Raw genomic sequence first — 11,215 nt, 5'->3', positions numbered from 1 at the left:
AAATGGTGCAGATGGGAATGGCAAGCCAGACTGTACGTGACAGTGTTTATGGGATAAAACCTACAAATCAATGCACTGATATCATGCATGGCGTTCCGCGTTCGGTCTGAGTGCTGATGAATTCTTCGCAATCAACCCTAACCTCAATTGCAATGCTATCTTTGTGGGTCAATGGATTTGTGTCAGTGGATCAGCATAAAGTTAAGTTGCAGCGCTGCAGAAGAGTTGGCATGGATATATCCATCTAAACAAGAAGAAAAATGAGTGTATGAAATCCATGAATAAAGCGAACAATTAAATTACTAGCATTAGTACTCTTTAAGTCTTGCTCCCACTTTATTTTTGGTTTCTTTTACATTAATTGTTCTTGGTTTAGCACTTTAGTGTAATGTAGAGTATGGAATATGGAATTAATAAAATGATTGACAGTAGTTATACTGTATGATTTTTCAAGCTCATGAGTCATGGGGTTGTTGCAAACAACAGTAATACGTAGAGTACAATATAATGATTACATGAAAAATAATGCTTGTATGAGTTGGGTGATTATCACCGTTTTGCGAGGTAAAATGATAACTAGTTTTCTGGAGTATAAATTTGAATGTTTAGATCAAATGGGAACTAATTCATTCAATCACTGAGTTCAATACAGCCATATCATTTAATATACAATTCAATGAATTCATATATTACAAGTCGATCATTCCGGCATTACTACTCGAGGCAAGCATGAAAACTATGATTGCATGCATTATGGCCTCATGGGATAAAACTCAATCAAAAAAAAACTTGGTGGCAAACACATGAGCTACATGATTGCATTCACGGGGTCAGAAACAAACAACGTTACCTCCTATTAATCGTTTGCATACGAGAAGAATTCAATGAATTCATAAGTTACTCCGCCATTAATTCATATCAACCTTAATTATTGAGAATGCTTAGCAAAATCTTAGTCATACGAATCGGCTTCCCCAAAGCAGAATTGGTGAGGTTCAATTGGCTAATGTCTGATTTTTACAGCTCATGTTCATCTTATCAACTAAATTTTAGTAGCGCTAAGAGAATTATTGGATTTAGTGTTAGTGAGAATCGAACTTGGGTGGCTATAAATGCAGCCAAAGCCAAACTAAGGATTCAAATTTCGATTTCGGTACTTCAAATTTAAGGAAATTTCGGAGAAAGTTTCAACTTCAGTGGAAATTTCGGTTAAATATTGTGTTTCATTGTATGAAGCATACAGCATTTGAGACAAAGCAAAAAGGGAATCATGTTGTGGTTGGAGCATTTAACTTTGTAGAAGATAAAAGCAAAAATGTTTTTTTGTTATATTCAATTTGATTGCAAAAAAAAAATCAAAATTTCATATTTTCTTTACGAAAGTATGAAGTAAAAAATTCATTATCAGTGACATACAAAGTTCACAGAGGACAAATTTTCGGTGTGAATTTTTAAATATATTTTATGTGTGTAGATATTTCAAAAATTAAGAATTTTGCGAAAATGTACTGAAATTTTCAGAAAAATTCGGGAAACTCCTGACGGAAATGATATCGCATATGAATTTCATTTTGGTACTTCAAAGTTCAAAATAACAGAAATTTCGATAGTTTCAGAGAAATTTAAAACCTTGAGTCAATCCGAGTTATTGAGTTAATAACCTACCAACACCTTGGGGTTTGAAAAGTGGATTATTGATTAAACTTGATGCTTTATGACCTTTATGTAATCCATTATTTTGATCGATTGCAAATGACATACGTAAATTGATAAAAACAACAATCACTAATTATCATGAAATTACATTATGATAGATGTTTTGAATTCAGGCCTCTCCCTAAAAGTCTCATTCATGTTGATAAGCCATCGTGATCAACTCATCTTCAAATTTTGAACTTCATTTTATCCTCCAATAAATCAGGAGATACCTAACCGTTAACAAAGCCCCGGAACCACGCGGGCTCCTCCCTTAAACCCCCCTTGGTCAATCACAATCGTCCACGTGGTCGTCCATCGACGGTCACAATTCTCCCACCCATCTAGATAAAACCCCTAAACCCTGTTCTCCACCATTGCCAAATTCTTCTTCTTTTCCCTATTGACTCTCTCTGAAACTCTTTACAATGCCTTTGACTATAAGCCCTTCTTCAACATCCATAATCTCCCAAAGACCAAACCTTGGTTTCTTCAAAAACAGGGGCACTGGTCCAGCTTTCATCAAACTCCCAAAGAGCAACAACAATGGCAACGTGGGTAGTGGTGGTTTGGTAATATTCGCCTCAAATGGGGCTAATAATCGACAAGCACTGGAGGTGGTGTTCGAGCCCTTTGAGGAGGTCAAGAAGGAGCTCCTTCTCGTCCCAACTGAGCCTAATGCTTCTCTTGCTCGCCAGAAATACACAGACGAAAGTGTAGCTGCCATTAATGAACAAATCAAGTGGGTTTGTATGATCAACTTCAAGCATGCAACTTTAATTATAGCCTCTTTCATATCTTCACATCTCTGTGCAAAACCTTTTTCTTTTAGGAAAAAAAAAAAGATTTGAGGTTTTATTATGGAGTTTTCATGTTTGATCATCTCTTTCAAAATTTGCAAATTCCACTTCCTTGGACAGATTAGTAATTTTTTATTTTTTATTTTCCAATTTCCTCAGTTATGATATATGTGAATTTATGCCTCTTTAGTTTTGGAATTGTTAAATAGACATGAATTCATTTGCTTAATACTTCTAATTGGTATATATAGTTCTCACCACATTGCACAGTCAAAAATGAATCTTTTGTTCTTTGTACCAGTGTGGAATACAATGTCTCCTATGTGTACCATGCCATGTATGCCTACTTTGACAGAGACAATGTTGCTCTTAAGGGATTTGCCAAGTAATTCGTTGTACCCCCTCAATTTTTTCCTAATTCAATTGATAGATCTAGATGATGAAATTCATTGATCCAGTTCATGACAACAAACAGGTTTTTCAAAGAATCAAGTGCAGAAGAAAGGGGGCATGCTGAAAAACTGATGGAATATCAGGTCTATATTTCATACATTATCTTTCGAAATTCCCGTTAAGTTCAAATTGTTCTGTGTTTAGAACTTTGTATTGGCGCTGGCTAAGTGTTATAGATTTTGATATATAACTATGTTCTCCTGATGACCATATACCAGAGCAAACGTGGAGGAAGAGTTAAGCTACAGTCCATGCTAATGCCCTGCTCAGAGTTTGATCATGCTGAGAAGGGTGATGCGTTGCACGGTAAGTTGCTTAATAATGTTAGAGGGGCAATGCTACTTAGTGATCAAAATTAGAGTAATTTAAATTTAATCATAGATGTTCATGTTAGTATCTGCCACTTGCTGTGACACTCATTTCTCTCTCTTCTAAAGTTCTTGTGTTTGTGATTTTGAATTCAGCAATGGAGCTTGCGCTTGCTTTGGAAAAGCTGAACAATGAGAAACTTCTAAATCTGCACAAAGTAAGTAACTTTTTACTGTGATCCTGTTTATATCTTTGGAATCTGTTGTCACTTTTCTTTTTGTTAAGAAAGGGCATATTCACCCGAAACCAGCTATGGTTTGTCCGCTGATATTCACAGGATGAGACTCAGTGTCAGATACTGTTTTCTTAATGATGTTCTTGATATTTAATTACAGACAGCTAATGAAAACAATGATGTGCATTTAGTGGATTATATTGAAAGTGAATACTTGAATGAACAGGTAAGCAACTTCTCATGTTTTGTTCTTTCTCTTGTTGGTTAAGTTTTATAACATTTCGGTAAGCGGCATTTCTGTTCTTTCCTCATTTAGGTCGAATCTATAAGGAAAATCTCTGAATATGTAGCTCAATTGAGAAGGATTGGTCCAGGACATGGTAATGGCTCACACACATATTTCAAAAATAATTAGAAATATGCAACTAATTTTGATTAACTCTAAGGGGTTTCGTCATTGGATTTTGCAGGTGTTTGGCACTTTGATCAGATGCTCCTTAATGACACAGCCGGGGTCGCTGCCTGATAAACAGCCAGAGATTCTTTCTTTATGCCGAATGCTCTTTTGTTTTTTAGGTCTTTGAAGAATGCTAATCCTAGTGGTAGGGTTCAATTCTTAGGTTTTCGAAAAATACTACTATTGGCAGAGTTCAAACATGGAGCTAGACATTCATGGTTTATGATTAATTTTGGTTTTGGTTAAATGTGTTATTAAACAAGTAGAGTTGTTTGGCCGGAAGCTTTTCTTTCTTTTAAATAAATCTTTACATCTTCCAAATTGCTGTAAATTCCACCACAAAAGAAAACAAAACCTACGAGTGAAGTTTTTTTCTTTTTGATGACACCAACGAGTGAGGTTGCCAAGCAACATCTTATGTTCTTTGGGTTATCCAAGGGATTCCCATGATGGTAATCAGAAAGGAGACAAATTAAACCTAACAAGTATAGTGACACTTGCAGAACTGTATATTCAGGCAAAGTCAGGATTGGGATAATTGAGTTTTTGAAATGCAATGAAGAAACACAGATGCATAGAAAGACATCCAGTTGCACCTCCGTTTCTAAAGCACTCTGAATTTCACAGGGCAAAAGTGATAAAACTAATGTCAGTTTAACAGGAAGCTATGATTCATTAACTTAAAGAGAATTAACTGAAATTACTGGTTACGAAGATATTTGTATAATTTAAAGACAAGGCAATTAAAAATGATTCAATACACGTCTCGTTCAAGCACAAAACATAATAAAATCCAAGTCAGTATTCCAACTTAAAAAGTAATCCATAAAGCAGGACAGCAAAATCAAAATGAAATTCTGAGCATAGGCTGACAACAGACCAACTTCTTAACTGATTCAAACTAAGTACTGTCTAAAATATAGGAACAATAGTTGCCACCATATTGTTTAAGCAGTAGCAGTTTGGAGTGCTGCTTGTCGCTTCCTTGCCTCCTCAATGATGGAGAGCTTGATACCCTTGCCCTTGGGAAGTGACACCCAAGGCTTTGTACCCTTGCCAATGGTGAACACATTGCCAAGACGGGTGGCAAACTCATGACCTGCGGCATCCTGAACGTGGATGGTCTCAAAGCTTCCCTTATGCTTTTCCCTGTTCTTGATGACTCCAACACGTCCCCTATTCCTTCCACCAGTCACCATGACAACATTCCCAACATCAAACTTAATGAAGTCAATAATCTTGTTGGTCTCTAAGTCCAGCTTGATAGTATCATTGGCCTTAATAAGTGGGTCTGGGTAGCGAATAGTTCTCCCATCATAAGTGTTAATATAGGGGATGTTCTTCTGCCCAAACTGCACTGAGCGAACCTTGCAGAGCTTGAACTGCACATGAAATTTATAACACTAAGTAATCAAAAATCTAACCAAGAGTAGACAGAAAAACGACACAAAACAAATACTCTATGCCACCGACAGAATTAAGAAACCAGACTCCAGAAATTGTTACTTCTGCGTAAATGAAACAGGTATACGACTTATAGCCTAAACTTTAGGAATAAAACAAATTATAAACCTAGTGTAACTAACCATGCATTCAATGTGTAATTCTATTAAAAGTTGTAAACTATAGCACCACATTTCATGTTATCAACACTACAAATCAACTGTCAAATAAGTACATCTCTCAAATTATGTTGTAACATGAACCAAATACAGAATCATTCAATTATTCAAGGTTAAAACATAATTGCATTTCCACAAAAACCAAACAGAGAGAAATAAGCTAAAAAAAAACCTACCTTTGCCTCCTCATCCCTGATTGAATGGAGACGGAAACGACCCTTGGTGTCGTAGAGCAGCCGGAAGTTCTCATTGGTTTTTGGGATGGAAACAACATCTGAAAATACACAAAATATACCAACTTTCAGTCCCTTTCTAATCAAACACATTGATAACTCAAATCCTAGACCTACTTTAACAGAACCCAACTTGTTTTTCATTGCAATACTCTACAACTTGCACAAATGGTGAAGACTTAAAGATTAAAGTGCACATACCCATGAAGCCAGCAGGGTAGGTCTTATCAGTCCTGACCTTTCCATCAACCAAAACATGACGTTGCATGAGAATAGCAATGACCTCACGGTATGTGAGAGCATACTTCAACCTGTTCCTCAGAATGATGATCAGGGGAAGGCACTCCCTCGATTTGTGTGGCCCAGATGATGGTTTGGGAGCCTAACCACAAATTTTGAAGCACACCCATATTATATTACAACAAACCCAAATTATATTACAACAAACCCAAATCAAAATGATGCCAAAGATTCTAGCTTTGTGAAAATTTAATGTTCATTTGGGAATTAGGGTTTTACTTACAAAAGCACCACCAAGCTTGTCGAGCATCCAATGCTTTGGGGCATTGAGCCTCTTCAGATGCTTCTTCAAACCTCTCGCCTGCAATCACATAAACCCACAGTTATATATAGAAGATAGATCTCGATGTAAACACAGAGAGAGAGAGAGAGAGAGAGAGAGAGAGAAAGAGGGTACCATGTTTGCAGAGGAAGATGGAGAAACCCTAGATTAGGAGAGGTGAGCCGAGCGAAGAGACAGAGGGAAGAAACGGCGGAGAGGCAAAGATTTATATGGGGAGTGAAATAGAGAGAGGGTTTTAGGGTTGGGGAAGTGGAGAGGGGTGATTGACTGCGGTCAGGTACATAGTGGGCTGGACTGTAGAGGGGTCTCATTGGATGTGGAGGACAGATGGGACTGTGGGAGTGGCTGGTAGCTTAATGTTTGGCCAATTAATTTATCCTATGCAATTTTTGTATTATTTTCATAAGTCTCCTAAATGCGCTTATAAAAAATAAAAAAATATATATATTTCTCCTTCGATACATGAGAAAGAACAATGGAAACAAATTAGAAGGTAAGTCCCTAGAGCAACCCCTGTCTAACTGATCAAATCTAGCAGCAGATAAAGGGAGAGAAAATGCCCATATAGCTAAATTGAGATCACGACAAGTTTGCAATTGCATCGGTTAAAGAGTTTGCTTATTTGAAAACGTGTTTGAAAGTAATAGTTTAAATTTTGAAATTATTTAGTCAATCAGAGAATGTCTCGAACAAGATATATATCCTCTAAGGCATTTGAACAACTCATTTAATGTTGTCGATTAATAATTTGAGTCACTTTCAAGTTGAATACTAGAGAAACCGTGAACCAAAACTTGTTTGATGCCCTCTCAAAGAGCCAAATTTTCAACCACCAAAACGGAGGTTTTGCCCACATTCTTTGCATAAGATACCAATGAGTTGCCATTATTATCTCTAATTACAAAACCAACAACAGTGATTGATTTTGTCACACTGAAACATCATAGTTAATTTTCACTACATTAGCATCATGAGATATCCATGTAATAAAGAAAGAGGTTTTGTACCCCTGAACACAGTTTTGGGGAGAGCTATTGGAAGGATGACCTTGGGGATTAGTCCCATAATAATGATCGATCAGATCACTTTTACGAACGAAATTGAATCCAATAATATTAACAGAATTGGTACTACAAATTCTCTTATATGTTTCCCTCTTCTCTTCTTGCACATTTGGTCAAGATATAGACTTAAAAGCAACGATGGGTGTAGGGTTATCGTCGAGCGACCAATATGGATGGCTTAATATGATTGCACACATGTAACACTGCCACTTTTTATAGGTGCGACAATACCAGACTAACGCACATTTTTAGTCAAGTGATGGACTGATGATAGTTACACACATCTTTTACTTAACCGACACTCAACAATAGTTTTGACATTGAAAAATTAAAAACTAACAAGAATTAACCAGTCGACTTTGATCATGTCCAACAATATTAGGGACAATTGTAATCCAAAGGTCAATTATCGAACCTCATGAGCTTGTTGTTCAAGTTAATGAAGTTATTCAATGAGCATATTGTGGGTTGGCATTGTGAGACGGAGTTTACTAATAAAAATAAATCCAATATAAACCAAAAAATAAAAATAAAAATAAATAAAGCGGGTAAATTGCTTCCCAAGTTCTAAAGCCTCGTCACCAAGGCATAAGTAAAACTTTTCTCTTCAACACGACCAGCTTCAGAGACACATTTCTATGGCGGCGAAGCTACAAAACCCTCTCTTTTAGCTGATCTCCTTCTTCAAATTTCAATGCTCTTGACCCTCACACCATCAAAACATTATATGGGCTACTGTTGATTTCGGCTTTGAATACAAACTACAGCAATGGCCGAAGAGAAGGCAAATGAATCTACAGCCACCAGAGAAGTAGAGAAGGCTCCGATTGAGCCTCTGCGGATGCCCACGGTGGAGGAGATTCGCGGCCAAGATATTTGGAACAACTGTGTCGTGCGCAGTGTCGCTAGTGGAGTTATGGGTATGACTTAAAGTCTCTGTTTTTAGCTTCAGTTCTGGATTTTCTGATTTGGGTTTGGCTTGTTTTTGACTTTTTCCTTTTTCCCTTGCTTGGTTTCCCAGAAAACGTGGGAAAGTTTGTTTCTTTTTGTGTTGTTTATTGAATTCTGGGTTTTAGAGACTCATGGGTTTTAGAATGTAGCTGTAAAGTTTGTAACTTAGGGGTTGGAATTCATGAAAAAGACAATGTTCCATTGCTTACATCTGAGTAGATTTGAACTGGGCATTTGGGTCTTTGCTCAGTTTAGTGAGCTTATTGGCACCGAGAAAAATTAAGAAAATGGTGAAGATGTTTTCTTTTGCGTCTGCTATCTGAAGTGTACTCATGTTCAGCCATGTTTTTATGTTAGGTTCATTTAGTTGTTTGCCGGTTGTACATAGTTTCATTGATTTCATGATTTCAGCTTCAGTTATCTGCATTCAAGTTGAGTACTAGGGTTCTGCTCAAATTAGTGAACTCTATTCGAAGGTCTGCACTGGTGTTGTACTTTGGTCTTGAATGTGAGAATGAAGAATTTAACTGGGCCTTCCATTTAAAACTCGATTTTAAGTGTCATGATCATCATGTAAACCACTGGAAATTTTGTTTCATTCAATTTTCCTCATTCTTTCTTAAGCAACTGATGGTAAAAGTAAGTCCTTTAGAATGTGGCTTTTAGGATCTTGAATTCTAATTGTAGTGATGGTTAGATCTTTAACTGTTGTTGGGATTTTATAGGTGGTGGACTTGGATTGATGATGGGTTTGTTTCTTGGGGCTTTAGACAACCCAGTAATGCAAGATCAAATGACTGGTAGGCAGCAATTTATATACACAGCAAAGCAGATGGGGTCAAGGAGTTGGGGTTCTGCAAAAGCATTTGCAGTGATGGGATTCGTTTTCTCAGCTGCTGAATGTGTTGTTGAAAAGGTACCGAGGAATATGTAACAATACATACTCATATTTATATTTAGTTGATGTGGTTTATATTCTCTGGTACTGGGACTAACTCTGGATTATTGGTTTCAGGCACGAGCTAAGCATGACACAACAAATACCGTTGTCGCGGGATGTGTCACTGGAGGTGCATTGTCAGCAAAAGGTAACCTTTTCCCCCCTTCAGTTAATGCTTAAGGTGCATATGATATTGTGATATGTTGATGTACTGACTAGAGAACCTATACTTTTGGATCAAGTCCAAAAGTCTGAGTCCTTATGTCTAGTGACTGTAGTGTGTAATGCTTACAAGCAACTCGATTCCATATATCACCATATCAGTGATCAATGTATTTCCACACTTTCTTTTCCTCTCTTCTCCTTTTGAAGCTGGAGTTGAAATATTTCTTTTAATATATTTGTTCATTTGAGGTGCTGGCATGTACATTATGAATAACATCTCCAAAGAGACGTTTAATGAAATTAATGCCACCCAATATTGCAAAATATGTGGTTGCTCTAGCATTATCCTTCAGAAGTTATTTGCTTGCATTCATATCCTAATACAGTCGGAAAAGAATTCATTCATTGCATCATGTTTGATATTAAGATTCTGTTAGTCAGACAACACTATACATCATAAGTGGGTTCGATAGCTAGGTGCCATTGTGTTGTTTAATGATTCTATAAACAATAACAATGGTTTAGTATCTGGACACCTTTCTAACCTCTCTGGTACTATAGTTAAAGATAAGAGTTCAACTTAAGAATCCTATTCAATTCTCTTTTTGAGGTGGAAACAGAAACTCAGAAACCAAGATTTGCACTATTTAGAGTTTTGGTTTCCATTGATGAAGCACTCCCTAGTCCTGACCTGGACAGGGTAAAGAAGTCAGTCATAGACTAGGTGTTGTAGCAAGATATCATATCACAGAAGTGAATAAAAAGATTACACATAATAAATACTGGCCTGATTGGCGTACAGATGTTATCTTGAGAAAATCTTGTTGGAGCTGTTCTCATTATGGTCTGCTGTCAGCGTAATTTCCTGTCGTGAATGTTAATCTTACACCTCTGCTGTTGTGCATTTGTAGGTGGTCCAAAAGCAGCCTGTGTTGGTTGTGCTGGGTTTGCCACATTTTCGGTGCTGATAGAGAAATTTTTGGATAGACATGATTGAGCGTATTAGTATCCTGCCTCAATTTTTGCAGACACTAAACATCACAAATCAGTGGAAGAGATGTAGCTTTTGCCATGCAGTAATACAAATAGTTTTTCTTAGATTCAGCTTCAGCTCTTGTTATGATTATTTATCCCCAATTCATGAAGGGATGCTTTGGCCAAAATATAAGGCCAATGATTTTGTATTATGTATTCTGTTGTTGACTAAGAGTTTCAGTTTCATAATTCATTAGAGGATGCATTCTTCAAACTCAGAAAATGATTTATAGAGAATGGCTGCAAGTTTCAAATAATTTTCTTGCTGTCATAATTTGGCATATCTCAGCTTTTACATGTCAAAACTGCTTCTAAATGAATAGTTGGTGTTGGTAGTTTACATGTCTCTAGGGTCGTATATACCACTTTGATTGTCCTTCCCACATGACAAAGCCTAAAATCTACCCCCACAATTCCACACAGTCGACAATCACAGCACTCCAATCAATGTCCTAGTTATTGCTGCAGTTTTTGGTTAGTTTGATAAAATCAATTGCCTAATTCTGTCTTGACATGTTAATCGGATCCATAAGTAGGTCAATCTCTCTTTTTATCGATGCGGATATATAGTTTTAGCTTCTTGATGTTTAGTCATTGCCGAAGAGTGGGTGTTGCAATTGCAGTTGTTTGAGGGTGTCTCTAAATATAGTCCCAGCAAATATTTTAACACACT

The 11,215-nt window shown here is 36.9% G+C and overlaps 3 protein-coding genes across 3 annotated transcripts; 2 read left to right on the top strand and 1 right to left on the bottom strand.

The window, feature by feature from the left end:
* The first annotated feature begins 2,068 nt into the window (after positions 1–2,068).
* On the top strand, positions 2,069–4,196 carry LOC112167378 (ferritin-4, chloroplastic). The gene is made up of 8 exons (XM_024304392.2): positions 2,069–2,437; positions 2,797–2,880; positions 2,971–3,031; positions 3,167–3,254; positions 3,413–3,474; positions 3,653–3,718; positions 3,809–3,872; positions 3,963–4,196. Exons 1-8 carry the CDS (start codon positions 2,124–2,126, stop codon positions 4,016–4,018), a joined length of 795 nt encoding a protein of 264 aa, XP_024160160.1. The 5' UTR covers positions 2,069–2,123; the 3' UTR covers positions 4,019–4,196.
* Positions 4,197–4,649: 453 nt separating this feature from the next.
* Positions 4,650–6,651, bottom strand: LOC112167238 (40S ribosomal protein S4-3). The gene is made up of 5 exons (XM_024304226.2): positions 6,502–6,651; positions 6,328–6,405; positions 6,006–6,186; positions 5,748–5,845; positions 4,650–5,331 (listed from the first exon to the last, which is right to left on the bottom strand). Exons 1-5 carry the CDS (start codon positions 6,502–6,504, stop codon positions 4,897–4,899), a joined length of 795 nt encoding a protein of 264 aa, XP_024159994.1. The 5' UTR covers positions 6,505–6,651; the 3' UTR covers positions 4,650–4,896.
* Positions 6,652–8,018: 1,367 nt separating this feature from the next.
* On the top strand, positions 8,019–10,823 carry LOC112166097 (mitochondrial import inner membrane translocase subunit TIM22-4). Its single transcript, XM_024302859.2, has 4 exons — positions 8,019–8,371; positions 9,128–9,318; positions 9,418–9,490; positions 10,419–10,823. Exons 1-4 carry the CDS (start codon positions 8,221–8,223, stop codon positions 10,502–10,504), a joined length of 501 nt encoding a protein of 166 aa, XP_024158627.1. The 5' UTR covers positions 8,019–8,220; the 3' UTR covers positions 10,505–10,823.
* The last annotated feature ends 392 nt before the right edge of the window (positions 10,824–11,215 follow it).

Source organism: Rosa chinensis, chromosome 5, assembly GCF_002994745.2.
Source record: "Rosa chinensis cultivar Old Blush chromosome 5, RchiOBHm-V2, whole genome shotgun sequence".
NCBI classification, from domain to species: Eukaryota; Viridiplantae; Streptophyta; class Magnoliopsida; order Rosales; family Rosaceae; genus Rosa; species Rosa chinensis.
This window is presented reverse-complemented; position numbering and strand designations above follow the sequence as displayed.

Excerpts from the sequence above, each read along its gene's own strand:
- LOC112167378 (XM_024304392.2), top strand. The coding sequence starts at position 2,124 with ATGCCTTTGACTATAAGCCCTTCTTCAACATCCATAATCTCCCAAAGA. Across the intron at positions 3,255-3,412 it reads GAAGGGTGATGCGTTGCACG|CAATGGAGCTTGCGCTTGCT; the intron begins GTAAGTTGCTTA and ends TTTTGAATTCAG. Across the intron at positions 3,719-3,808 it reads GTGAATACTTGAATGAACAG|GTCGAATCTATAAGGAAAAT; the intron begins GTAAGCAACTTC and ends TTCCTCATTTAG.
- LOC112167238 (XM_024304226.2), bottom strand. Across the intron at positions 6,187-6,327 it reads ACAAGCTTGGTGGTGCTTTT|GCTCCCAAACCATCATCTGG; the intron begins GTAAGTAAAACC and ends ATTTGTGGTTAG. Across the intron at positions 5,332-5,747 it reads TCAGGGATGAGGAGGCAAAG|TTCAAGCTCTGCAAGGTTCG; the intron begins GTAGGTTTTTTT and ends TTTCATGTGCAG.
- LOC112166097 (XM_024302859.2), top strand. The coding sequence starts at position 8,221 with ATGGCCGAAGAGAAGGCAAATGAATCTACAGCCACCAGAGAAGTAGAG. Across the intron at positions 8,372-9,127 it reads TGTCGCTAGTGGAGTTATGG|GTGGTGGACTTGGATTGATG; the intron begins GTATGACTTAAA and ends GGGATTTTATAG. Across the intron at positions 9,319-9,417 it reads CTGAATGTGTTGTTGAAAAG|GCACGAGCTAAGCATGACAC; the intron begins GTACCGAGGAAT and ends TATTGGTTTCAG.